Below are 24,060 nucleotides of genomic sequence, written 5' to 3' on the forward strand. Positions count from 1 at the left end.
AAATGCCCAAGCTCGAACTGTTCCTTTCGGTATCTCCACCAGGAGACCCACTCGACTGAAAGAAACCCCAAAAAATAGAGAAGAAAAAACACGACTGTTCCTTTGATCGTGTTGGTGTTCTTCTCTCCCGCATTTTTTTTCTCTTCTTTTCCTTGAACGAGTCAAGTTTTCGTGCGAATTTTTGGGAAAGCGAACGAGATCCAACTGTTGATCGACTCGAGGGTCTTTCCCTGGGAGGTTTCATCGCTGGATACAGGTGATGGGATTGTTAGTTTGTCACGGTTTTGGGGGAATTGGAGCAGCGCTCTTGGGATAGCGGAGTAAAAAAGAGGGACTTTTGCAAGGATGATGGTGAGAAACACGAGCGAGGAGATGATCATCCGGAGTTTGATAGACGGCGGCTCCACTGCTACTCACGGTGCTGCTGCTGCTATTGCGTTTGAAAACATGGGCTTCATGCCTCACAGGGCCAGCAGCGAGGAGCTCTTCAATAGCTGGATTGCCAATTCAGAGGTTTGATCTTCCTGGTTTTCGCGAAACCATCTTTCTTAGCTTTGGATTTCTAGCAGGGTGGCTTGCCCCCGCACGCTCGTCCATCTCGCAAGTAAGAAAAGATGGAATTCACCTCTGATCTTCACGTTTTGTGTTTTGTTTTTGGTTCTTCCCTCGAAACTCATCAGGATGTCGACTGAACTGGCTGCTCTACTCGCCCAGCAACAAGGAATGGATCACGGCTTGTATCTTCAAAGCGAGCACAACGCAAAGTCAAGGTGAGATCAAAGTTTCGATTTTGATGCTATTTACTAATATTCCTCCTTCTTCTTCTTCCTGGTTTTTCGTTTGAAAGATCACAGCAGCAGCAAGAATATCCCTCGCTGCAGGTACTACTCGCTTGCTCTGATAATTCAATCATACTCAATCCATTTTCTATATGTAGGCACTAAGCTGGTTTCAAACTTCTCAACCCATGACTCGAAGCCGTTCCACAGAGCTCAGGTCATAAAAGAAAACTTCCCTCTCGTTTCTATACCAAAAGAAAAGCAAAAATTCAGGAAAAAAAAAAAAAAAAACTAAACTTTGCGGAAACAAATCATTGTTTCTTTGCAGGCGCCGCTACCTTGAGATGCAAAGGCAAGATTTGTCGTCGGGAGCAAAGCCAACCGAGCAAAGTTTCCTTCCGTGGCCCGATAATCTCCCCCAGCATGATCACAACTCGTCAGTCTCCACAGTCTCCACGGTCGTAAACATGCTCAAGGGATCATTGGAGAAGAAGAGAGTATCAAAAGAGCTACAACACCACTGCCAGGCCGAGCAACACGAACTCCATCAGCAGCAAAACGCTGTCCAGGACGCAAGTTTCATGTTTCGGCTGGCGAACCCGAGCGAGTCCTCGGGTGGCAACGACAACAATTCGTGCCCCGCTACTCCAAGCCAGATCCATCTCTTCCACGATCAACAGGCGGGCCGAGCGATAAGTGAGTCGAAATATCTCCCGAGTTTGGGTGATGAGCTTGTTCTTGGCGCGAGTTTCTTCTCATTTTGTGGCAGTTTTTGCAGGCAATAACGACTTGCAGACTGAAGATCAACACAAGGTCTGGTTTTCTCTGGTGTTTCTTCTTTCTCTTTGTGACTTTAGTATCATGTTGCAGAAGCAGCAACCACAGCTCTCGCGAGCAGGATCGATCACATCTTCTGGAAGATCTGGTATTCATTTATATATTTCTTTGTCAAAGTCTTGCAGCTTTTGATTTTTGAGATTCATAAGCTTCAAATGTGACTTTTCAGGTATGGAAGCTTCGGACGTTTCGACCAAGAAGCGACGAGTAGAACGCAAGAGAATGTAAGGCATTCCATCACTAAGCTCCGCTTGGAATTATTCGATTCTAAAAAATTCTTCTTTTCTGGAATTCCAGGATGGTGGAAGCCAAAGGAAGATCGTCAGTCCCAGCGATGCCTTCCGACATGCAAGCAGCGATCAAGCGCTCGGATGCACTAGAAAAGGAAGTTCGATCTTTGAAGCTCAACCTTTCCTTCATGAACAGGTGATTCACAAGGCTCTAGCGTAGATAAACTTCGCTCAAGCTTGAAAGTTTGTATCTATACAGGAAGGATTCCGAGCAGACAAAGCGAATCGAGGAGCTGGAGAAGCAAAACGAGGAGCTCTTGCGAGAAAAGAGCCGACTAACCGAGGAGTTGGATCAACTAATCTCTTCAAGATCAACATGGTAGAAAAACAAAGTCATAACTCACAGTACAAAAGAAAGTAAATATTGCAGAGAGAGATGGAGAGGATAAAACAAATCTACGAAGAAACGAAGAAACCAAACACTAAGTCTTTCCTTACAGCGACTTTGAAACAAAGAGAAGAAAACTATTCCACGGCTTTGTGGGAATGACGTGCCGGAATATTCGCGGTGACTAGACGGTGGCGGAAGGCTCGGTCCCTTGTCTTTCCATTGCGCGTCCCGCGGGGTGTTTAGAGTCCTTTCTAAAGCGGTGATAGCGCGCTAGGGCTCGCGCCCGGGAGCTCCAGTCGCGGACAAAGCGCGAGCGTTTCGTGCTGATTGATCATCCCGTGCTTGCTCCATCGATCGATGCGTCGTTCTTTAGTTTAATGTTTATCGCGGCGGCTTTGGCGGATCTAATCTTCTCGCGGCGATGTTCGGTGGGAGCGGCAGCTCCAAGGCGACGAAATGGTGAGTGTTCTTCTTTCTCGTCTTGGGATTTCTTGAGAATTTCTTCCATGGCTGCTCCGCAGCAAGACGCAATTGCGACTGGTGGTGTCGCGGATCAAGATTCTACGCAACAAACGCGAAATCCAAGTCAAGCATTTGCGGCGGGATGTGGCCCAGCTCCTCCAGAACAAGCAGGATGGAAATGCACGCACTCGGGTATGGAGACTTTGGGATTTTTTCCTCTTTCGTTTTGGCCTTAAGCTCTCTCACAGGTTGAGCACGCGATTCGTGAACAAAACATGGTCGATGCCTACTCGCTCATCGAAGGATACTGTGAGTTTCTAGCGTCAAGAATCCAGAGTATCAGTGGAAAGAAGTAAGACCCCACAATTATTGGTTTCCTTTTGCGCGTTTAACACTATCTTATCCCTTTGCAGGGAATGTCCTCCGGAGCTCAAGGAGGCCATCGCCAGTTTGATTTATGCTGGACCGAGGTGTGCTGATTTGCCGGAGCTGCTGGAGATACGGTCGATTTTCAGCTCCAAGTATGGGAAGCAGTTTATCGCTACTATAGTGGAGCTTCGTGTTGGTTGTGGAGTTGGCAAGAAGGTGAGATTTTTTTTTTCTTCAGGGGAGAGTATCCAGTAACTGGTTTCACTTTTTGTTTGTACGTGTAGATTGTGGAGAAGCTATCAACACAACCTCTCACTGCAGCCATGAAGCTAAACTTCATGGCTGAAGTTGCGAAGGAGCACAACGTGAATTGGCAGCCCGCGGACTTGTCTCTTCCTGCCGAGGCACCTGATACACCTCCGAAACAACAACAAAAGCCTACGGTAAGCACGCTTTTCTTCTTCTGTTTCAATGCCTATGCCTATAATCTGCTCAATGTGGTGTCACATCAGCAACCGCAGCAAACCAACAGTAGCAGCTCTCCAACGTCGCCGCTTGACAAAAGACCTGCTATTCCTGCCGCTCAACCGGCCGTTCAGCCGGCCCGTGTTCAACAAGAGTCCAAGTCCGATTCTGACGACGATGAACCTGTTTCAAAGCCTTCCGCATCTCGTCCCGTTCAAAAACCCGGCCATCAGCAACAGTTCATTCCGTTCGTTCCACCAACTCCAGCGGCAACAGTGAGTAGCGTTCTAGATCCTTACGCACAGTACACAAAAGGGATTGTCAATCCTTACGCTCACAAAGCTGCACCGCCCCCACCACCTCCACCGCCACCGCCACCACCACAGCAAATGACTGATGATCCTTACAGCGAGTACAGAAAGCAGTTCAGTGGGAATCATGCCTACGCAGACGTTGCAACTGCCGCGGAAGCCGCTGCTCAGTCTGCTGATCATGCTGCTGCGGCTGCTCGAGCTGCTGCAACTCTTGCTCACAAGCATCTCTCGCGGGAGACTTCAATGACTTCAGAAGCGGATCAGGGAAAAGCTCGGGTCAGGGAACTCGACTTGGTGGCGAATCTGGAGGATAGAGTAGCATCCTACATCAGAGCCCATGCAAACGATACGGATTCGTCGGAATGGGAAACTCCGACTCCACTGGCAAAGCAGCAATCCTCGCCGATATTGAACCCAAGCAGGAACTTGCAGGGAGAAGCGGAAGTAGCTGAAAGACATCGTTCAATCAGAAAGTCCCATACCACTGATGGGATTAACATGGAAGAGCATCAAAGATGGAGGCATACCACAGGTGATGAAAATGACCTCAGTCCAGTGAAGCAGAAGGCGGGTAGTCCTCTTGGAATGCGAACTGGCCATTTCGACAACAGCTTGTTTAGAAGTGAGCCCGCCGAGAAGAAAGAGGAGGCGGGGAGTCCTCTTGGAAAGCCAGTGTTTGATCACTTTGGCGGTACAGAGGAGAATCGGAGCTCCAGCTGGATGTCAGGATCTTCTTATGACAATCGGCCAGTATATGATCATTCGAGGCCAACAAGATACGACGAAGAACCCGAGCAAACTTTCAACAGAAGAGCAGAAGCATTAGCAAATCGGCCTTCTTATGATCATCAGCGCGATGAGATCAAGCTCAAGCCAGTTTTTGATGAAGCTCCAGCGGCAGCGCCAGTGGTTTCCAGACTGGATTCGTTCACTCTAAACATGGAGACGATGCACGGGAGCGTCCTGTCCAGAACCGAGAAGCTGTTCGAGAAAGAAGACTCGGATCACTCGTCTCCAGCGCCGAGATCGAGCCGGCGAGCCCGATCAAACTTCCGGAGAAGCTTTGACGTCGATGATTCGGGAGAGGAAGAAGAGTCAAGCACCAGCTTTGAGAGTGAAGCCAAACCGGCACCATCGTCCATTCCCGCGGCTCCATCTCAAGAACAACAGCCATCATCGTCGCCATGGCGATCGCGACCTCCTCCAACTCGCCCGCCTCCAACGCTCCATCTCCAGCAAACCGAGAATCTCGATCCCAGTGGCAAGCACCTGGATGTCCAGAAGCAATTCCACGGTCACAGCGAGCAGTCATTGCCGCCACCGCCATCGATGAGGACGCACAGGCTCGGTGGAGCAAGCGTTAGAACACGACGCACGTAAATATGTGTAGCAAATTTGAGATTTTTAAAATTTGAAAATTAGCGCGCGAACCCCTGCATTTAGGGTTCTTTCTCTGCTAGAGGAGAGAGGCGACCAATTCGTCCTCGGCGTGCGTGATGACGACCAAATCGCTTGTTGGGTAGGCGATGCAAGTGAGCACGAAGCCCTGATCGATGTGCTCGTAGCCCATAAACGCATTTCCGCCCTGATCCACGCTGCCCATCTCTAGTTTTCCTGCGCAAGCAGGGCAAGATCCTGCGCGGCAGAAGAATGGGAGCTCCAAGTTCGCATCCTCGGCGGCGTCCAGGATGCTCTTATCGTCAGGGCAAGAGATCATCTTCTCACCTAGGGGCATTTTCAACAAGACTCTGTATGCTGTCGCTCGGATCGCAAAAGAGGGCTTTAATCGCTCCCTGCGGCTTTGGAGTTCGATCCCAATGGCAGCTCTTCGGCGAAGATCGAGGCCCAGATTGGAAAACACAGTTCCAGGATGATCGCGCAATGCCAGTGCTGCCATGAGCCAAATGAAGGTTAGGATTTTTTCTGGGCGAGTTCTTGACCATACGCGTGGCAAGCTGCCAAGCCATACACGTGTACCAATGCTAACTTACTTGAAGAACCCTAAAGTTTTAGCCGTAAAAGCCCTAAGGTTTTTGGCGCAGAGTTCTTGGAGAATGGCGGTGCCGAATCCAAAGACGGCGCTCTATGTCGGTAAGCGCGACTGCTCCGGTGTGTTTGATCGCGTGTGTTTCTTCCGGGATTTTTGGACAACAGGAGGCTTGGATGAGAATGTGAACGAGGAGGTTCTCCACGCGGCTTTCATTCCGTTTGGCGACATCAAGGACGTGACAATGCCGCTGGATCAAGGCACGCAAAAGCACCGGGGCTTTGGATTCGTCACGTATTTGGAGAGGGACGATGCAGCGGCTGCCATGGACAACATGCACAACTCGGAGCTCTTTGGCAAAGTGTTGACGGTGAATTACGCGCAGCCCATGAAGATCAAGGGAGGAGAACAGGGCTGGGCATCTCAACCAAGTGAGTTTTCTTCCATTTCCTTTCTTCCTCGGTTATTTGTCGTTAGATTGAGGTACACATTTATTTGGAATATCTTCCTTTAGGTGGATTTAGATTTCTTTTCTTTTTCTTCACGAGTTCTTCATTCTTATAAGAAGCCAGTTGTTTTCTCTTCTCTACTTCTCTTGCGTTTGGTTCACTACATACTTTGTTTGTCAGTTCTTTCTCTCAACTATTACTTTTCCTCTTGTCTCTTTGATTTTTCTTTGCTATTTGTTTCACGACAGCTTCGTCTTACCTTGTTGATTTGGAATTCTATCTTTGCAGTTTGGGCGGATGCCGATACGTGGTTTGAGCGTCAACAGCGGGAGCTAGAGATGAAGAAGCTCAAGGCCGAGCAGGATGCGACAGTCAAGGCAGCTCAAGAGGCTGAGAGAAAGAAGCTCTTGGATGCCCTCGAGGGAGAAGTGGAAGAACCAGAAGAGCCAGAAGTCACAATGCCTGTTGACCCTGCGATCATGCAGGGGACGCAAGAAGCAGAGGTCCCTTGGTATGCATTCTTTTTATCTTGTGTCCTTGCTTTCGGTGTCTGATCTTTCCCTTACAGAGCAGAACAGTGTACTTCTCTTCTGGATTATCTGGAAACTGCAGGTAGTTTGACTTTTTAGTTATTCGGTGTTTGATGAATGTTGTCAGGTCTTTCACGTTCCTATGAAAAAAAAAGGAGCATTGTATGAGTGGGTCAGAAGTGAAGGTCAGTATGGGTCGGCTGGAAGATTGACGACCTTTGGAGGACTTGGAGGACATGCACTTCTCACGGCAGTTGTGGATGTATAGGTTGAGTAGCTCCTTCTGCTTCAGCCACTGTTTCTGGAGAACAGCCGAAATCTGTGGAGAACAGACAATGTGAAAGTTTGTATGGGAGAGAAAAAGCAAACTCTGATCTATCGGATCTTAGAGAAGTAGCGCTATGTGTTGTCAACAAGAGCAGTAGCTGCAGCCTCAGTGCCATTACCTTTGCTTTTCTTTAGAACTATCTTTTCTTCCAACCTTTGAGGGGATGAGCGAGTTATTTTATACACACAGTATAGTTCTAGGCACGCCTAAAGTCCTCGGGCAATACCCTGAAGATTCACCAGTCAAGGAGGTTGTCAAGAAGGTTTCTTTGATCGAACGGACAACCAAGGAATAGTGGAAAGAATTTATAAAACTGGATTGAAGCAAATGGCTCTCAAAGAAATCAATTGAAATCTTTAACACTATAGTCTTGTGATCAAGAAACTATTTATAAGAAGCAAGGACACGAGAGAAAAGATCCATTTCTTGTGTTTCTTGCATGATCACTGTATCTACAAACTTCCACTTCTCCCTCCAACTCATAACACATTTTCAGGGTGGCCATTGTAGCTGATTGAGCAACGCCATAATTACCATCGGATTATAAAAAAATAGTTTCTTGATTCTGAAACTGTTTTTTTCTCTTTCTTAGTCTTGTGGTCAAGAGTCAGAGTTTATTTATTTGGTTGATTATGCGTTTAACATGTTTTTATGCAGTGAATCGGCGACGATGGCCCTGAATCCAGCCGGCCTCCAAATGTGTTACGAGTTGGAGGAGGGCCTGGAACGATCTTTCCATTTGAAGGAGTTCCAGATCTCACAGCTTGCTTGGTGTCAATGCTTGGAGGAGATCCATTTTCGAATGCACTAACGTGTTTTGGTCCTGGGTGGATAGGCGAGCTCCTCCGTTTGATCACTGCTGGGAGCATAGGCGAGCTACTTTCTTTATTCACTGCTGGGTGTATAGGCGAGCTCTTTCCTTTGATCACTGTTGTCACTACCGGGATCTCAAGAGCCTGCGAGAGCTGGACTGTGAAATCCTGCAAGAGTTTACGATGATGCCGTGCTCCTGCTTCATCAGCAGAAGAAACGAGAGAAGCAGCAGAAGCTCCAACGTGTTCCTGGTGAATTTCTCCAGCCAGGAGCAGCAGCAGCAGCAGCAGCTGGAAGATCAGACGAGTTTCCATGATCCGACACTTCCGAGCGCTTTTGCTTTGATCTCCTCCAACTCTGGACAACGTTTGTTCTTCCTGTTCAAATGGAATCGCTTGCTCTCTCCAACTTTTGCTGGACTTCCAGTTCCAATGGGATCGCAGCTTTTGCTCTTCCCGTTCCAATGGGATTGCTTCTTCTCACTTGGAGATACCCCAGCTTCATTAATGACTTTTATACACGGCTCCATCCGTCCCGGAAAAACTTTGAAAAATCATCCGTCAAAAACACGCTGTTTCGTTTGAACGAGAATCTCGTTCCCTCCCGGTGAAACAAAAACATTCCTGAACTTTGAATCCTCGCCTACGAACGAAAGTAACAAGGCGACGTATGGAAGTTGTAGAGCAAAACGGAGAAAGTCTCCAGCTCGTGTAAGTCAAGTCCATCTCTCGCTACTTCTTTCCCCGATGCTGCCCAAACGAAACTCGTCCACAGTAGCGTGTCCGCCTCGTATGGCATGTGTAGAATGTGATCCATGGCGAGAGATGGCGGATCGCTACTCATACCATTTGGCTCGTATGGCATGTGTAGTCGTGGATGTGGCCACACTGCCCCATGGCGTGGACCATGCAGCTGTAGTGCTCCCGTGGCGGTCCGACCAAAGTCAAATTTCGTTGACCTCCACCTGGCGCTGCCGGGGCTCCCCGTTGACTTATGGCGACCAGGGTGGCGGTCATCGTGATGCAGTCGGGTGGCACTGTGAGGAGCATCTCGTGAAACAGGGAGAGCGCCTCATGGGACATTGGGTGGTTAGTAAGCGCCAAGCATTGCGTTCCTCCATGTTGTCAAACAGATTCTTTGCCTGCTAGCACTGTGAATATGCAGAGAGCATCGTGTTCCAGGACGTGAGGTCCTTCTGCGGCATTGTATGAAACAAGAATTGAGCGTTTTCAAGATGCCCAATTTTGGGCATATGCCGCGAGCATTCACAACGTTGTAGCAGTTAAATAGGGACCGACTCTCCATTCATGGACACAAGCAAAGAAACCAGAGAAATCAAGAGAGATCAACATCTGAACCACCACAACACACTACAGAACACCATCCAGCGCCCATCACTTCTCTCCTGCCATCCTCTCTCTCCAACCAAGAACTCAACCGTCGGTTAAGGTTCGACTAAACTACCTTACGCTCCTTTATTCTGAGAAACAGCCATCAACGTGGCCCTTTCTAGGCATATGTCGTTAGAATGGTGTTCCACGTCAGTAGGCTCCCGGGGCAGTGTCGAAGAAGTCCAGCCGCACTCTGGCCATTTGTTGACATTCATTCCAACCCTAAAGTTTCTTGGAGAATGGCGGCGCCGAATCCAAAGACGGCGCCGGTGCTATCGTGTGTTTGATCGCATTGTTTCTTCCGAGATTTTTGGACAACGAGAATGTGAACGAGGGGATTCTCCACGTGGTTTCATTCCGTTTGGCGACATCAAGGACGTGACAATGCCCCTGAATCAAGGGACGATGGGGCGGCGGCCATGGACAACATGCACAACTCGGAGCTCTTTCGCTAAGTGTTGACGGTGAATTACCCGCAGCCCATGAAGATCAAGGGAAGAACAGGGCTGGGCATCTCAACCAAGTGAGTTTTCTCTTCCATTTCCCTTCTTCCTCGTTTTTTTTTGCGTTAGAGTATATGGATTTGCTGAAGATTTCTTTTCTTTTTCTTCTTGTTCTTCGTTCTTCATTCCTATAGGAAGTCAATTGTTTTCTCTTTTCTACTTCTCTTGCCTTTGGTTCACTAGATACTTTGTTTGTCAGTTCTTTCTCTAAACTATTACTTTTCTTCTTGTCTCTTTGATTTTTCTTTGCCATTTGTTTCACGACAGCTTCGTCTTACCTTGTTGATTTGGAATTCTATCTTTGCAGTTTTGGCCGATGCCGAGCGACAGCAGCGGGAGCTAGAGATGAAGAAGCTCAAGGCCGAGCAGGATGCCACGGTCAAGGCGGTGCAAGAGGCCGAGAGGAAGAAGCTCTTGGATGCCCTCGAGGGAGAAGTGGAAGAACCGGAAGAGCCTGAAACTACCATGCCTGTAGATCCTGCAATCTTGCAAGAAACGCAAGAAGTGGAGGTCCTTTGGTATGCTTTCTTTTCTCTCGTGTCCTTGGTCTTTCCCTTACAGAGCAAAATAGTGTGCAGAAATCTGGAACTGGAGGTAGTTTGATCTGTAAGGAAATCTTTCTAGTTATACAGTGTTGATGAAAAAAAGGGAGCATTTTTTATGAGTGGGTCAGAAGTGAAGGTCGGTAAAAGAATGAGTTCCTTCTGATAAAATCAGCTGCCGATGGTCCTAGAGGATGTATGGGCCGGCTAAAAGCTATGTCACTAAGAGGGCCCAGAATGATGACCTTTGGAGGACTTGGAGGACAACGGCGGCTGTGAATGTATAGGTTGGCTGGCTCCGTAGTATTTCTCGCTTCTGCAAGAGCTTACGGTGGTGCGAGCTTGCTCCTTGGCAAGAAGAATCAGAACGAGCAGTGGCAGCTCCTCTTTGATCTGCAGTAAAGAGCAGCAAGTGGGGAAAGGCCATGGGTTCAAAAGAACTCATACATTCGCTTAAGGATAAATGCTTGAAAACTTAACTTTGGCTACTTTTGCACTTTCTTATGGATAAAGTTACTGCAGCCAATGCTCTCGCACTGACTTAAGAACAAGCGAAATCTGTGGAGAACAAACAAAGTGAAAGTTTGTATGGACAAGAAGAAGCACTGATCTATCGGATCTTAGAGAAGCAGTGTTGTGTGTTAAGAGCAGGAACAGCAGCTTCAGTCGATCAAGATGCTTTGCTTTAGAACTATCTCTACTTCCACCTTTGCCGTGATGAGTTCTGGGCGTGTGGAAAGTCCTTGGTCAAGGAGGTTGTCAAGGAGGTTTCTTTGATCGAACAGGCAACCAAGGAATTCCAAAGCAGGTCCACGGATTCTTTAAGAAAAAGCAAGATGGAAACAAGGAACTAGAGAAGAAAAATATATGAGCAGGATAGGTTTTCATGAAGATCAAGGGAGGAGAACAGGGCTGGGCATCTCAACCAAGTGAGTTTTCTTCCATTTCCTTTCTTCCTTGTTTTTTTGTCATTAGATTAAGGTACACATTATTTCCTTTAGGTGGATTTAGATTTCTTTTCTTTTTCTTCACAAGTTCCTCATTCCTATAAGAAGTCAGTTGTTTTATCTTTTCTACTTCTCTTGCCTTTGGTTCACTAGATACTTTGTTTGTCAGTACTTTCTCTCAACTATTATTTTTCTTCTTGTCTCTTTGATTTTGCTTTGCTATTTGTTTCGTCGTCTTACTTTGTTGGAATTCTATCTTTGCAGTTTGGGCGGATGCCGAAACGTGGTTTGAGCGTCAACAGCAGGGGCTAGAGATGAAGAAGCTCAAGGCCGAGCAGGATGCGACAGTCAAGGCAGCTCAAGAGGCTGAGAGAAAGAAGCTCTTGGATGCCCTCGAGGGAGAAGTGGAAGAACCAGAAGAGCCAGAAGTCACAATGCCTTTTGACCCTGCGATCATGCAAGGGACGCAAGAAGCAGAGGTCCCTTGGTATGCATTCTTTTTATCTTGTGTCCTTGCTTTCGGTGTCTGATCTTTCCCTTACAGAGCAGAACAGTGTACTTCTCTTCTGGATTATCTGGAACTGCAGGTAGTTTGATCTGTAAGGAAACCTTCGGTATTTGATGAATGTTGTCAGGTCTTCCACGTTCCTATGAAAAAAAAAGGAGCATTGTATGAGTGGGTCAGAAGTGAAGGTCAGTATGGGTCGGCTGGGACCTTTGGAGGACTTGGAGGACATGTACTTCTCACGGCAGTTGTGGATGTATAGGTTGAGTAGCTCCTTCTGCTTCAGCCACTGTTTCTGGAGAACAGCCGAAATCTGTGGAGAACAAACAATGTGAAAGTTTGTATGGAAGAGAAAAAGCAAACTCTGATCTATCGGATCTTAGAGAGGCAGCGCTGTGTGTTGTTGTGAACAAGAGCAGCAGCGGCAGCTTCAGTCAATCAAGAGCCATTACCTTTTCTTTGCTTTAGAACTATCAACCTTTGCGGGGATGAGCTCTTCCTTGAGAGTTATTTTATACACATGGTATAATTCTAGGCACGTCTAAAGTCCTCGGGCAATACCCTGAAGATTCACCAGTCAAGGAGGTTGTCAAGGAGGTTTCTTCGATCGAACGGAATTCCAAAGTCAGTGATTCCCGGTTTATTGAGGAAAAAGCTTGAAGATTGAAACAAGGAACTAGAGAACAAAAATCTATGAGCGGGATAGTGGAGCGAATTTATAAAACTGGATTGAAGCAAATGGCTCTCAAAGAAATCAATTGAATCTTTAACACTATAGTCTTGTGATCAAGAAACTATTTTATAAGAAGCAAGGACACGAGAGAAAAGATCCATTTCTTGTGTTTCTTGCATGATCACTGTATCTACAAACTTCGGGTTCTTCCGGTTAGAATTCCACTTCTCCCTCCAACTCATAACACATTTTCAGGGTGGCCATTGTAGCTGATTGAGCAACGCCATAATTACCATCGGATTATAAAAAAATAGTTTCTTGATTCTGAAACTGTTTTTTTCTCTTTCTTAGTCTTGTGGTCAAGAATCAGAGTTTATTTATTTGGTTGATTATGCGTTTAACATGTTTTTATGCAGTGAATCGGCGACGATGGCCCTGAATCCAGCCGGCCTCCAAATGTGTTACGAGTTGGAGGAGGGCCTGGAACGATCTTTCCATTTGAAGGAGTTCCAGATCTCACAGCTTGCTTGGTGTCAATGCTTGGAGGAGATCCATTTTCGAATGCACTAACGTGTTTTGGTCCTGGGTGGATAGGCGAGCTCCTCCGTTTGATCACTGCTGGGAGCATAGGCGAGCTACTTTCTTTATTCACTGCTGGGTGTATAGGCGAGCTCTTTCCTTTGACCACTGTTGTCACTACCGGGATCTCGAGATTGTAAGCCTGCGAGAGCTGGACCGTGAAATCCTGCAAGAGTTTACGATGATGCAGTGCTCCTGCTTCATCAGCAGAAGAAACGAGAGAAGCACCAGAAGCTCCAACGTGTTCCTGGTGGATTTCTCCAGCCAGGAGCAGCAGTAGCAGCAGCAGCAGCTGGAAGATTAGGCGAGTTTCCATGCTCCGACACTTCCGAGTGCTTTTGCTTTGATCTCCTCCAACTCTGGACAACATTTGTTCTTCCTCTCTCTCCAACTTTGCTAGACTTTTGGTTCCAATGGGATCGCAACCGTTCCAATGGGATCGCTTCCTATCACTTGGAGATACCCCAGCTTCATTAATGACTTTTATACACGGTTATTCCTCTCCATCCGTCCCGGAAAATCCTTGAACAAACATCCGTCAAAACGCTGCTTCGTTCGAACGCGTTCCTTCCCCGTGCAACAAAAACAAATTCCTGGACTTTGAATCCTCGCCTACGAACGAAAGTAAGAAGGCGACCTATGGAAGTTGTAGAGAAGAACGGAGAAAGTCTCCAGCCCGTGTAAGTCAGGCCCTTCTCTCGCTACTTCTTTCCCCGATGCTGCCCAAACGAAACTCGTCCACAGTAGCGTGTCCGGCTCGTATGGCATGTGTAGAATGAGATCAATGGCGTCGTGGATGTGGCCACCCTTCCCCAAGACGTTGACCATGCAGCTGTAGTGCTCCTTCGTGGCTGTCAGACCAAAGTCAAATGCCGTTGACCTCCACCGGGCGCTTGCGCTGCCGGGGCTCCCCGGTTGACTTGTGGCGACCAGGGTGGCGGTCATCGTGATGCAGTTGGGTGGCACTGTGAGGAGCATCTCGTGAAACAGGGAGAGCGCCTCTTGGGACATTCCGTGGTTGGAGTAAGCGCCGAGCATTGAGTTCCAGGAGATTGTGTCGAGAGAGTCCATGCTGTCAAACAGAGTCTTTGCCTGGGAGGGGTGGCCGCACTGTGAATATGCAGAGAGCATCGTGTTCCAGGACGTGAGGTCCTTGTGTGGCATTGTATGGAACATGAATTGAGCGTTTTCAAGATGCCCATTTTGGGCATATGCTGCGAGCATGGTATTCCACGTCACAACGTTGCGCTCCTTTGTTCTAAGAAACAAGCTTGCAGTGGCATCGACGTGGCCCTTTTGGGCATATGTCGTCAGCATGGTGTTCCACGTCACTAGGCTCTTTAGCTCTTCCGGGGCAGTGTCGAAGCAGTGACGGGCCTCGTCTAGCCGTCCACTCTGGGCATTTGTGGTCAGGATGGCGTTGATTGACACCGAGTCCCATTCTTGCATAGAATAGAACACAGAGACTGCCATCTGAAGATCCCGGTTCTGGGAATATCCGCACAGGAGAGCGTTATGGGAGACAAGATTCCTCTCCTGCATTGAGTCAAAGAGTGCTTTAGCCTCTCGCATATTCCCGTCTTGGGCATATACCGAGAGCATCGTGTTGGATGAAATGAGGCTGTGCTCTTTCATCCTGTGAAACATGTCTTTGGCATTGTTGAGCTCCGCATTGTGAAGGTAACCAGAAATCATTGCATTGTAGGAAACAATGCTTCTTTCTTCCATGGAATCAAACACGAGTTTTGCCTTTAGAGTCTGCCCAGCATGGGAATATCCGGATATAAGAGTGTTGATGGACACAATGTCGTGGGATGGCATCGAAGCAAATAAGTATTCGGCCTGGTCAAGATAGCCACCCTCGGTATATGCCACTAGCATTGTATTCCACGCATAGAGGTTCCTTTCACGCATCAAATCAAACACTTGCTTGGCTTTGTCCAGATACCCATTGCTCGAATATGCGGTTAGCATGATGACCCATGAGACAAGGTTATGCTCTGGCATCTTCTCAAATATTCTTTCAGCATGCGTGACAGACGCAGCTCTACTGTAAGCATCTAGCATTGCAGAGCAAGAAATGACATCTCTTTCATACATTGAAGAAAAAACTCTCTCTGCGTCGGCAAGATGCCCACAATGAGAATATGCTGTTAATAAGGCATTCCATACCACCAGGTCATGCTCCGGCATTTTGTTCCAGATTCTTGCGGCATCATCGACTTTCTGGGAATATGCCACCAAAATCACAGTCCATACAGAGAGATCGCTCACAGGCAATTGGTCGAAAAGAGCTTTCAAGTTGTAAAGGTTGTCACTAGCATGTAAGGTAAGCATGAGAGTTGATGATACAAGATCTCTCTCAGGCATCTTATCAAAAAGAGACCTCGCATCTTCAAGATTCCCGGATCGGGCATATGCCCGAAGCATCGCGGTCCAGCACCTCATGTCACGCTCTTGCATGGAATCAAACACCAGTTTCGCCTCTTTAATATACCCTTTTTGGGCATATGCATTTAGCATGGTTGTCCAGCACACAACATTCCATTCGAACATTCTGTCAAAGAGGTCTTTAGCCTGGAAAAGTTGGCCGTGGCTTGCAAAGGCTGCAAGCATGGCGGACCACGAATGGAGATCTCTCTCGGGCATCTCGTCGAAGATCCTCTTTGCCCGAGAGAGATGCCCGCTTCGGGCATATGTAGTAAGCATGAACGTCCATGAGAATACGTCTTTGTTGGCGATGGACGTGAAGATGGAGAGAGCTTCATGTACTGCTCCGAGCTTCCCATACAAGTCGAGGAGCTTGTTCGACGCATAAGTGTCGAGAGTCGAAGTAGCGCTTTGGAGAAGACGAGCGTGGGCTTGTTTTACCGCTTTGAGAGTCTTGCAGCTTCCCAGGAGCTCGTTACATGATTTACGATCGAGCATTCGAGCGAGTCAGCTCTGTTAGAAAGACTTATAGCAGTACAGAAAAAAATAAAAACGATGAGAGAACTTAGAACCGGTCTGTCGAGATCAGTGTTCCTCGTCTTCTTGAACTTGTTCGCGTTTTCGTTTTTTCTTCTTGTGCTCCTTGCGTTTGCTGCTGCTGCAAATATATATATATAAAATATCAGTGATTTTAATCATCGATGGAAGACAATTACCTCGGCTCGGCCTCGACCTTAAGCTTGCTGCTGCTGTAAAAAGAAGAGAGAAAATATAAAACTGGGAGTTTGACCATCTATCAATATGAAGGAAAACGTGGTCTACCTTGACTCGGCCTCGGTCTTTCGCTTGCTCCTGCTAAAAAAAACCAGAAAAAAAAAAGAAAAAGAAAAAAGAGAGGAGAGATCCGCGTAAACAAACGAGAAAAAAGAAAATACGGGTTTACCTTTTCTCGCTAACAGGTGTTTGTTGTTCTTGCTGGGCCTCTTTGTCTTCCTCAAGACATGCGATCCAGTCTAAAGCACCGGTCTCCGGAGGAACAAGGGACCCAACGATGTCAATAAATTCATCCTCTTCCTGAACACTGACCCCATTGAAGACAAAAGCATGGCAGTCAGCTTGCTTGTTCTTGAGATAAATTTTGTGCCCACCTCTTAACAAGGAAAGAGACCCTGCTCCCAACTCTAATGCAATGCCGCTCATCGCTCTCGCTTATCCAAGTTTGCTCAGTAGCCTGTTGAAGTTAAGAGACAAAGAAGTAACTTAGCACTGTCACGAAAATTGAAGTTCAGGAACAAAGCACTAACTTAGATGGGAGAGAGAATGAAAGAGAAACTCACCACTTCATCGTAAAAGAGGTCTTGCCTGATGTCATTGATTCCTATTGCCGCGTTAAACAATCCCAAAACCAGCATTCCAATGTAATCCTTCTCGACTTTGTTTACTTTGCCTTCTGTCCTGTCCACAGCCAAGCGCCTAAAGCTCGTTTAGAATGATCGCGGCAAAGAAAACGAGAATGGAGCACGTACCGATGAGCATTCCCGCTTTTGGAGAGAAGAGAAGCAAATCGGCCTTTAGTCGCACAGTGAAGTAAGGAAGCAGCGGAAGGATCTTGTGGCCAAACTTTAAAATCTCTGGGCGAAAGGAGGCGAGAAGAACACCATCGAAGCTACTGTCGAATCTAAGAAAACCGAGGAAAACATGAGAAGAAGGAGCTAAAAACCACATTACTTGAGAAGCATCGAGTTGAGAACCTCTCGCACGGAAGCCTCGAGATTGGAGGCGCATTTCGGATGGAGATACATGCGAATGCGAGCGCTGACGGATCGAAGCCACTCCACTCCGTCTGGATCGTCCTCCTTCCCCGCGACGGCACAATGCACGGGCACAGCCATTCCCCACCAAAAGCCCTAGCTGGGTTTAGGGCTCCAATTTTATTAAAACTTGAGCTTCCACGTGGCTTTTAGACAGCCGTCGATACGCTATACAAGGATCGACGGCCGAGAAAGCACGACATTTGTCTGAATGAATCTCAATGTCAAGGAGTTTGCTAGAGTTTTAAAAGAGTGTGGAAACCAACGAGATTTTCTCAAAGCAAAGCACCTCCACAAGGTAATTCTCAGGAACAGTGAGTTCAACCACAACAAGTACCTTGCAAATCTTGTGATTGAAATGTATGGAAAATGTGGGAGTCTGGAGGATTGTCTTGCGGCTTTCTATGAGATCGAAAGGCCTAATGTCTTCTCTTGGTGCATTCTTCTCTCTGCATATGCCAGGAATGGGCATCTTCAGCAAGCCAAGGCTGTTTTCGATCTAATGCCTGAAGTAAACATCGTAGCCTGGACTTCGCTTGTGAAGTCATACGCAGATAATGGTTTGCTGCACGAAGCAGAAAGAATGTTTTGCGAAATCAAGGCAGTTTGTAACCTTGTCTGCTGGAATTGCATGCTCGCAGCATATGCCCAACACAACCTTGTCGAGAAAATGGATTCAATCTTTTCTGAAATGCCTGCCCGTGATTTGTTCTCATGGAACTCGGTACTTTGGGCAAATGCTGAGTTTTGCGGTTTCGGAAAGACCAAGACCATGTTTGATGCGATGCCCGAGTGGGATATTATTTCATATAATGTGATGCTTTTGGCACATACCCACACTGGGCATATCAACGACGTCGAGTCCCTCTTTGCTGCTATGCCCGAGCGCGACCTCGTCGGCTATAGCCAAACCATTGCAGCACACATCGTGCACAAAGATCTAGACCGAGCGAAGTTGCTGTTTGATCAATTGCCGGAGCGAGACGTGATTTCTTCCACAAGATTGCTGCAAGGGTACGTGGAATCACGAAACCTCGAGGCAGCGACAGATTGCTTCAATGCTATGCATCAACTTAGCGTCCCGTCTTACAACTTAATGGTCGTGGCATATGCCCAAGAAGGACATCTCGACTGGGCGCAAAGGGTTTTCCACGAGATTCCCGAGAGGAGCATCGTGTCGTGGACGTCGCTGGTTGAGGCATATGCCCAGAACGGGCATCTTGGCGACGCGAGAGAGATGCTCGAGAGGATGCCCGAGAGGAATGTGGTGGCCTGGACGGCCATGGTCTCCTCGTATGCACACAATGGCTATGGACGATTGGCAATTTCAATGTTTCGGGAGATGGAGGTTAGTGGTGAGGAGGCCAACGAGGTTACCATCTTGGGTGTTCTTCTGGCGTGTAACCACAAAGGGATGCTTGTCGAGTGCTTGGGTTGCTTCAAAGGGATCAAAGAGGACTATGGTGTTACTATGGTTGTGGATCACTATCTGGCAATGGTCGTGGTTTTGGGACGGCTTGGATATGCCAAAATCGCGAGAGATTTGCTGAATTCCATGCCTTTCATCACTGACAATCCTCGAAGTTGGGAGATCTTCCTGAGGTTTTGTGAGGGATGGACTTGAGAAGCTTGAAGAAAAGTTTTGGATTTTTCAATAAATAAAAAGAGTTTAAGCGATTTAAAAGTCATGATAATTACACGTGTCCTTTAAAAGATGCATACCATAGTCATACCCATAGCCACATACCCATACCAAGAAGGAAGAACAAGGGTGAGCACATAATTATTGTCTCGCTCGAGCGCTCCTGCTTGCTCCGCCTCCGAATCCGCGCCTGGCGGGTGCTGCCAATCCCATCGCCGTGGCGCCGCTGCTCATCTCGCGAGATTCTTCCGGATTGCGCATGGGTAAGTCGTCCTCTCCCCTCTCCGTGGAGAATTCTGGCGAGAATTTCTAGGGTTTTCGTGCCTCCCCTCTATGTCCTGGAATGGATGCGTTCTGTGCCCGAGCAGCTGGAGGATTTGTTTTCTCCTGGCTGCCTCGAGGCACTGGGCATTGACTTTGTGGAATTGGGTTCTCTGGGTTAGGGTTAGTGTGTGAATTTGTGTGTGGATGCCTTGGCTGAGGGTCTAGTTTTGTTTCTTCCCTCTTTAGTTTTTTTTTCTGTGGAGATCGGCTGTACAGATTTAATTTTTTCTGGATGGATGGCAGGAAATAGCGATTTTGGCAGCAGTTTTTAAGTGTTGTAAGATTTTTTTCCGTAGGAAGCTTAGCTTAGGCTATGGCTGCACTCTCATAGCTAGAGCTTGCTAGAAAAAAAAAAAAAAAACAAAAAAAAAAAACAAATTGAGCTTTCTCTCTCTCTCTCTCTCTGACACTCTTCTCATGTTTTAGGTGGAGGAATATTTTTGGGAGAATGTCACTTGTAACAAATCGGAGCAGTGGTTCTGTTGTTGCTCTAGACGAGCCTCCCGACAACGGATTGTCGAAGAAGCTTGCTCGGCTGAGCTTGAATCCTGATGCTCAGGAGTTTGTACCATCGTCCTCAAGAACATCAGTGAGTGCTGGAAACTCGGGCTCTAATGGTGCTGCTTCCGAGGCTAGAAGTAAAGCTAACGTTGACAGCTCCAGCAATCCCAACGCTTCCGATGACGAGTTTAGACAGTTTTGGCGATCGCAGCTCCCGGACGATCTCATTACCGACTCAGACTTTTCCTCGGAGATTTACTCGCCAACCAACCAATATGACCAGCAGCAGGCGCGCGACTTTGACGTAAATTTTGGTGGAAGAACTGGTGGCCCGCGAAGGAGCGAAAGAACAAATGGTTAGTACGCTCTTGAGTGTTATTATCCTTCTTATCAATCTGATGTTGTTTGAGGTTCATATTCGCAAGACGAGAAGAGTGCTCACTCCTGGCCGGCTAATGGGAGTACTGATGGTGTGGAGTTGGAACAGTCCCCAGATGAGATTCACCCGCTTACTTTACTCGCGACCGAGTTTCCAAATTTTGGTGTCCAGAGCTTGTCCGACATTTATTCCGCTACCGGGTGTGACTTGAGCCTGACGATAGAGATGCTAACGCAACTCGAAGTAAGCTCCTTTTCTTTTTCGTTTCTGGTAGAATGTGACTCTTGCTTTTCATGTCAGCTTCAAGAGGAAGGTGCACCATCTCGACGTACTTCACGTCCAGCTGCTGTACCCTCCTTGACCCCCACAGATTTTCCATCTCTACCGGGTGTAGAAATTATCAACGGACTGTCGGGTCATCAAGAAACGCGTCCCATGAGTTCTCAAAGACCGATGGAGCTGGCTACTTCACTTCGCCGGTTTGGCCCTGGGGAACAAGGCATAGATTTTGCAGCGGTTGTGAGAAAACAGGCACAGCAGGCTGTTCATCAGCAACCTTCACATTGGCCATTCGAGAGAAGTGCTGGAGATATCACCATCGGGCCGGGGCGGTCTTCGGCGGCGCAGAGCCTCGGTGTCTATGGCTTTAACAGTCGTCCTCCGCAGCAACCCTGGCTTGAAACAGGAGAAGCTGTGGGTAAGTCCGTGACAAATCTCGGCCCTACTCTACCGTTTTCCATTGGATTGCAGCGAGCATGTACAGTGATATGAGGGAGGAAGCTCGGGACCATGCGCGTGTTCGAAATGCCTACTTTGAACAGGTACTTCGTTTTTCGAAGTTGGCTTGCTTAGTAGTTTCTCTCTCTCGTTTTTGTTTCCAGGCTCGACAAGCTTACCTTGTCGGCAACAAAGCACTGGCTAAGGAGCTGAGTGCCAAAGGCCAGTGGCACAACGAGCAAATGAAAAACGCTCATGGAAAAGCCGCCGAGGCCATCTTCCACCAGAGGTTCGTCTCTTTTTTTTTCTCTCTCTCTCTCTCTTCAACTAAAAGTCCAAATGTTTCAACTCCAGGAATGCGTCGCTGCTTCATCTGGCTCGCGATGGCAACAGGATGATCGACTTGCACGGGCTTCACGTCGGCGAGGCGATCCCTCTGCTGCGGCGAGAGCTCTCGGCGCTGAGAATAGCGAGCCGAGTGACCTCCAAGCGGCAGTGTGTCTACGTTTGCGTGGGGACGGGCCACCACACCAAAGGCTCGCGGACTCCAGCTCGCGTGCCCATCGCCATTGAGCGGTATCTCGCCGAGGACGAGCGGCTCCAGTTCTCGGAGGTCCAGCCGGGGATGCTGCGCGTGTTTGTCCAGTGAAGCGGCGAGCGAACAAACACGCGCGAGCAAAAGGCATCGCCAACTTTGTGAATTAACAACCTGTTTTGTTTTGTACACTTTGCAGCAGCACCAAGCAAGCAAGCAAGAAGGAGAAGTCACAGTTTCAACAAAGAACAAGAGAGAGAAGAGATTGAAAAGCCGAGAAAACATCATGGTCGTTTGTCATTGGAAGAATTTTTTGTATCGCTTTGGTAGCGTTAGCTATTTAATCTGTATATTATGTAAAAACACAAAAGCCTGGTGCTCTGAGAAGTTGGCCACCTTTTTCCATTGTAGAGAAAATGAGAACGAACTTTGCTTCGATCAAACGAAACAAAAATAATTTTTCTTGGAAAACAAAAAGCCACATGGAATCGAGCGAATCGATCACAGTGTCAGTGGTACTTCATGCTCGTCACGTCGAAGCCGGGCATGTCAAAAGAGGTGGCGAATTTTTCCACCTCGGCCTTGAGATTTGCGAGCTCCTTGTTGTCCACCAGTCCCTTGTTGAAGTCACGCAGCATCTTACCGTGTTGTTTCTGGATGGCGAGCGTGATGTCAATCGCCCGTCCCAGGAACTCGGCGATTTGCTCGAAGTCTTTCTCCTTGAGACCTCTTGCGGTCATGGCCGGCGCTCCTGTCCATTGCAAATAAGTTGGTTTCTCGCCAAATCTAAAGAAACATGATTTATCTCACCAACACGGACGCCTCCAGGCGCAAGAGCACTGCTATCTCCAAACACCGCGTTCTTGTTAAGTGTTATGTGAGCGAGCTCGCACACCTTCTCGACCTTGTTTCCTGTCGAAGTAAAAACGATGGTTTGTTTTCGTTCTTCCAGCTGCGAGAGGAATTTACGTACCAGTTAGAGCGAGCGGACGCAAGTCCCAGAGGATGAGATGGTTCTCGGTGCCGTCAGTTACTATCTTGTATCCCTTCTTCATGAGCGCGTCCCCGAGAGCCGCTGCATTGGCCCGGATTTGCTTCGCGTACACCTTAAACTCGGGTGTATTGACTTGCTTCAGTGCCACGGCCAGAGCAGCGATCTGATGGTTGTGCGGTCCTCCCTGGAGCGATGGAAACACAGCAAAGTTGACCTTGTCCTCGAAGTCGTAGTTTTCTTCCGTTGTCTGGCCCTTCTTGGGAGGCTTGGGGCCCTTTCGGTAAAAGATCATGCCGGCTCTTGGTCCTCTCAGGCTCTTGTGCGTGGTCGTCGTCACAATGTCGCAGTGCTCGAACGGACTCTTTGCCTCCTGGAATGTTTGGAATTTATGAGAAACAATCACAAAAGCCAAAATTCTTGAAGAGGACCACCACAAAAAAAAACATAGGACACGCACAAAGTTCCAGAAATATCAGCACGACCACCACCATGAAATCTCAGCGCAAACAATCCAAATTCACCCATCTCGAGAACTTGAGAACTTCCAACAGGAAATCATTCAATCCAAATGCAGAACAAAAGAGTTCCAGAAATCTCAGCACGAGCAGCAAAGAAAGTCGCTTGTGAAATCTCAACTCAAACAATCCAAATTCGCACGCAGACATCTCGTAAACTTGAAAGCTTCCCACAAGAAACCATCCAATCCAAATGCAGACATAAACCAGATTTAAAAATCCAAATGCTCACTCACCTCGGCAGCCACGAGCCCGCTAATGTGAGCCATGTCACAGAGAAGTAGAGCTCCACATTTGTCCGCAATAGCGCGAAGCCTGGCATAGTCCCAGTCCCTTGGATACGCGCTACCGCCGCAGATGATAAGCTTGGGCCGGAAATCCATAGCTTTCTCCTCGAGCCGGTCGTAGTCAATGTAGCCGGTCTTGGGATCCACTTTGTATGGCAAGCTCTCGAAGTAGATCGATGTGGCCGAGATCTTCTTACCCCCAGATGTGTAGTAGCCGTGGGTGAGATGGCCACCGGATGGGAGATCCAAGCCCATAATCCGGCTATGCGGCTCAAGAACAGCAGTGTAGGCGGCGAAATTCGCCGGGCTTCCAGAGTAGGGCTGGACATTCACACCCCACCTCTCCGGATCGAGGCGATAAGCCTGCAGCGCCCTGGATCGGCACAGATTCTCGATCTGGTCGATGAACTCGTTGCCGCCGTAGTAGCGATTGCCGGGTATACCTTCCGAGTACTTGTTGGTGAGCGCGCTGCCCAGCGCCTCGATCACCGCCTGCGACGTGAAGTTCTCCGACGCGATGAGCTCGATCCCCTTCCACTGCCGCGCCTTCTCATGCTCGATCAGGTCGAAAATCTCCTCGTCCACAGCGCTCAGCGGCTGATTCCCCCACTCCTTGACGGATGCCATGGCCGACGAGAGAGGCGAGCGAAATCTAGCTCGCTGGAGAGCTGGGATCTGGAAAATCTGCCCCCGCAAAACCCTGGCGCCCTTCTTGCTCTTCGCGCGGCTGTGACAATGAGAACAAACTGGGAAATGCGCTACATACAAAAGCTCATGAACTTTCAACTGCATTGGATGCTTGGGTTGGCGTCCGGAAGCATCCCGGCCCTT

The 24,060-nt window shown here is 48.1% G+C and overlaps 8 protein-coding genes and 1 pseudogene across 15 annotated transcripts; 6 read left to right on the forward strand and 3 right to left on the reverse strand.

Annotated features, from left to right (window-relative positions):
• The first annotated feature begins 136 nt into the window (after positions 1-136).
• On the forward strand, positions 137-2,343 carry LOC112345560. Of its 3 annotated transcripts, none has more exons than XM_024672589.1 (11): positions 137-513; positions 567-604; positions 681-770; positions 848-881; positions 938-996; positions 1,108-1,475; positions 1,549-1,592; positions 1,650-1,704; positions 1,786-1,840; positions 1,914-2,042; positions 2,106-2,343. In XM_024672589.1, exons 1-11 carry the CDS (start codon positions 346-348, stop codon positions 2,227-2,229), a joined length of 1,164 nt encoding a protein of 387 aa, XP_024528357.1. In that variant the 5' UTR covers positions 137-345; the 3' UTR covers positions 2,230-2,343. The 3 variants fall into 3 exon arrangements, with proteins under 3 accessions (XP_024528357.1, XP_024528361.1, XP_024528360.1); XM_024672593.1 differs by having other exon boundaries at positions 1,558-1,592; XM_024672592.1 differs by having other exon boundaries at positions 138-513; positions 570-604.
• Positions 2,344-2,445: 102 nt separating this feature from the next.
• Positions 2,446-5,297, forward strand: LOC112345555. The gene is made up of 6 exons (XM_024672575.1): positions 2,446-2,696; positions 2,759-2,891; positions 2,948-3,051; positions 3,113-3,284; positions 3,353-3,511; positions 3,581-5,297. The coding sequence occupies exons 1-6, from the start codon at positions 2,659-2,661 to the stop codon at positions 5,225-5,227; spliced, it is 2,253 nt and encodes a 750-aa protein (XP_024528343.1). The 5' UTR covers positions 2,446-2,658; the 3' UTR covers positions 5,228-5,297.
• A 6-nt stretch (positions 5,298-5,303) lies between these two features.
• LOC9633109 (ferredoxin) lies at positions 5,304-5,744 on the reverse strand. The gene has a single exon (XM_002967890.1). The coding sequence runs from the start codon at positions 5,742-5,744 to the stop codon at positions 5,304-5,306; it is 441 nt and encodes a 146-aa protein (XP_002967936.1).
• LOC9630966 (peptidyl-prolyl cis-trans isomerase E) lies at positions 5,642-7,344 on the forward strand. 4 transcript variants are annotated; one of them, XM_024672600.1, is made up of 5 exons: positions 5,642-5,938; positions 6,002-6,265; positions 6,572-6,794; positions 6,857-6,895; positions 6,941-7,344. In XM_024672600.1, coding segments are annotated over exons 1-4 (684 nt in total). In that variant the 5' UTR covers positions 5,642-5,742; the 3' UTR covers positions 6,858-6,895; positions 6,941-7,344. The 4 variants fall into 4 exon arrangements, with proteins under 4 accessions (XP_024528368.1, XP_024528367.1, XP_024528366.1 ...); XM_024672598.1 differs by having other exon boundaries at positions 5,646-5,938; positions 6,852-6,895; XM_024672599.1 differs by having other exon boundaries at positions 6,857-7,323.
• A 1,434-nt stretch (positions 7,345-8,778) lies between these two features.
• Positions 8,779-11,945, forward strand: LOC9630967 (annotated as a pseudogene).
• Positions 11,946-13,248: 1,303 nt separating this feature from the next.
• On the reverse strand, positions 13,249-17,310 carry LOC9630968 (pentatricopeptide repeat-containing protein At2g35030, mitochondrial). Its single transcript, XM_024672571.1, has 8 exons — positions 17,253-17,310; positions 17,051-17,202; positions 16,862-16,974; positions 16,673-16,755; positions 16,468-16,605; positions 16,347-16,379; positions 16,241-16,273; positions 13,249-16,179 (listed from the first exon to the last, which is right to left on the reverse strand). Exon 8 carries the CDS (start codon positions 16,020-16,022, stop codon positions 13,707-13,709), a length of 2,316 nt encoding a protein of 771 aa, XP_024528339.1. The 5' UTR covers positions 16,023-16,179; positions 16,241-16,273; positions 16,347-16,379; positions 16,468-16,605; positions 16,673-16,755; positions 16,862-16,974; positions 17,051-17,202; positions 17,253-17,310; the 3' UTR covers positions 13,249-13,706.
• A 287-nt stretch (positions 17,311-17,597) lies between these two features.
• LOC112345559 (pentatricopeptide repeat-containing protein At4g02750-like) lies at positions 17,598-19,019 on the forward strand. The gene has a single exon (XM_024672588.1). It carries the CDS (start codon positions 17,694-17,696, stop codon positions 18,957-18,959), a length of 1,266 nt encoding a protein of 421 aa, XP_024528356.1. The 5' UTR covers positions 17,598-17,693; the 3' UTR covers positions 18,960-19,019.
• Positions 19,020-19,110: 91 nt separating this feature from the next.
• On the forward strand, positions 19,111-21,816 carry LOC112345557 (polyadenylate-binding protein-interacting protein 7-like). Of its 3 annotated transcripts, none has more exons than XM_024672581.1 (8): positions 19,111-19,240; positions 19,545-19,578; positions 19,728-20,158; positions 20,213-20,424; positions 20,482-20,878; positions 20,932-21,002; positions 21,063-21,187; positions 21,253-21,816. In XM_024672581.1, exons 3-8 carry the CDS (start codon positions 19,750-19,752, stop codon positions 21,545-21,547), a joined length of 1,509 nt encoding a protein of 502 aa, XP_024528349.1. In that variant the 5' UTR covers positions 19,111-19,240; positions 19,545-19,578; positions 19,728-19,749; the 3' UTR covers positions 21,548-21,816. The 3 variants fall into 3 exon arrangements, with proteins under 3 accessions (XP_024528349.1, XP_024528351.1, XP_024528350.1); XM_024672583.1 differs by having other exon boundaries at positions 19,112-19,240; positions 20,228-20,424; XM_024672582.1 differs by lacking the exon at positions 19,545-19,578 and having other exon boundaries at positions 19,115-19,240.
• A 5-nt stretch (positions 21,817-21,821) lies between these two features.
• On the reverse strand, positions 21,822-24,041 carry LOC9630969 (serine hydroxymethyltransferase 4). Its single transcript, XM_002967894.2, has 4 exons — positions 23,179-24,041; positions 22,407-22,797; positions 22,244-22,345; positions 21,822-22,184 (listed from the first exon to the last, which is right to left on the reverse strand). Exons 1-4 carry the CDS (start codon positions 24,019-24,021, stop codon positions 21,943-21,945), a joined length of 1,578 nt encoding a protein of 525 aa, XP_002967940.2. The 5' UTR covers positions 24,022-24,041; the 3' UTR covers positions 21,822-21,942.
• Between the last annotated feature and the right edge of the window lie 19 nt (positions 24,042-24,060).

Source organism: Selaginella moellendorffii, unplaced genomic scaffold (assembly GCF_000143415.4).
Source record: "Selaginella moellendorffii unplaced genomic scaffold, v1.0 SELMOscaffold_9, whole genome shotgun sequence".
NCBI classification, from domain to species: domain Eukaryota; kingdom Viridiplantae; phylum Streptophyta; class Lycopodiopsida; order Selaginellales; family Selaginellaceae; genus Selaginella; species Selaginella moellendorffii.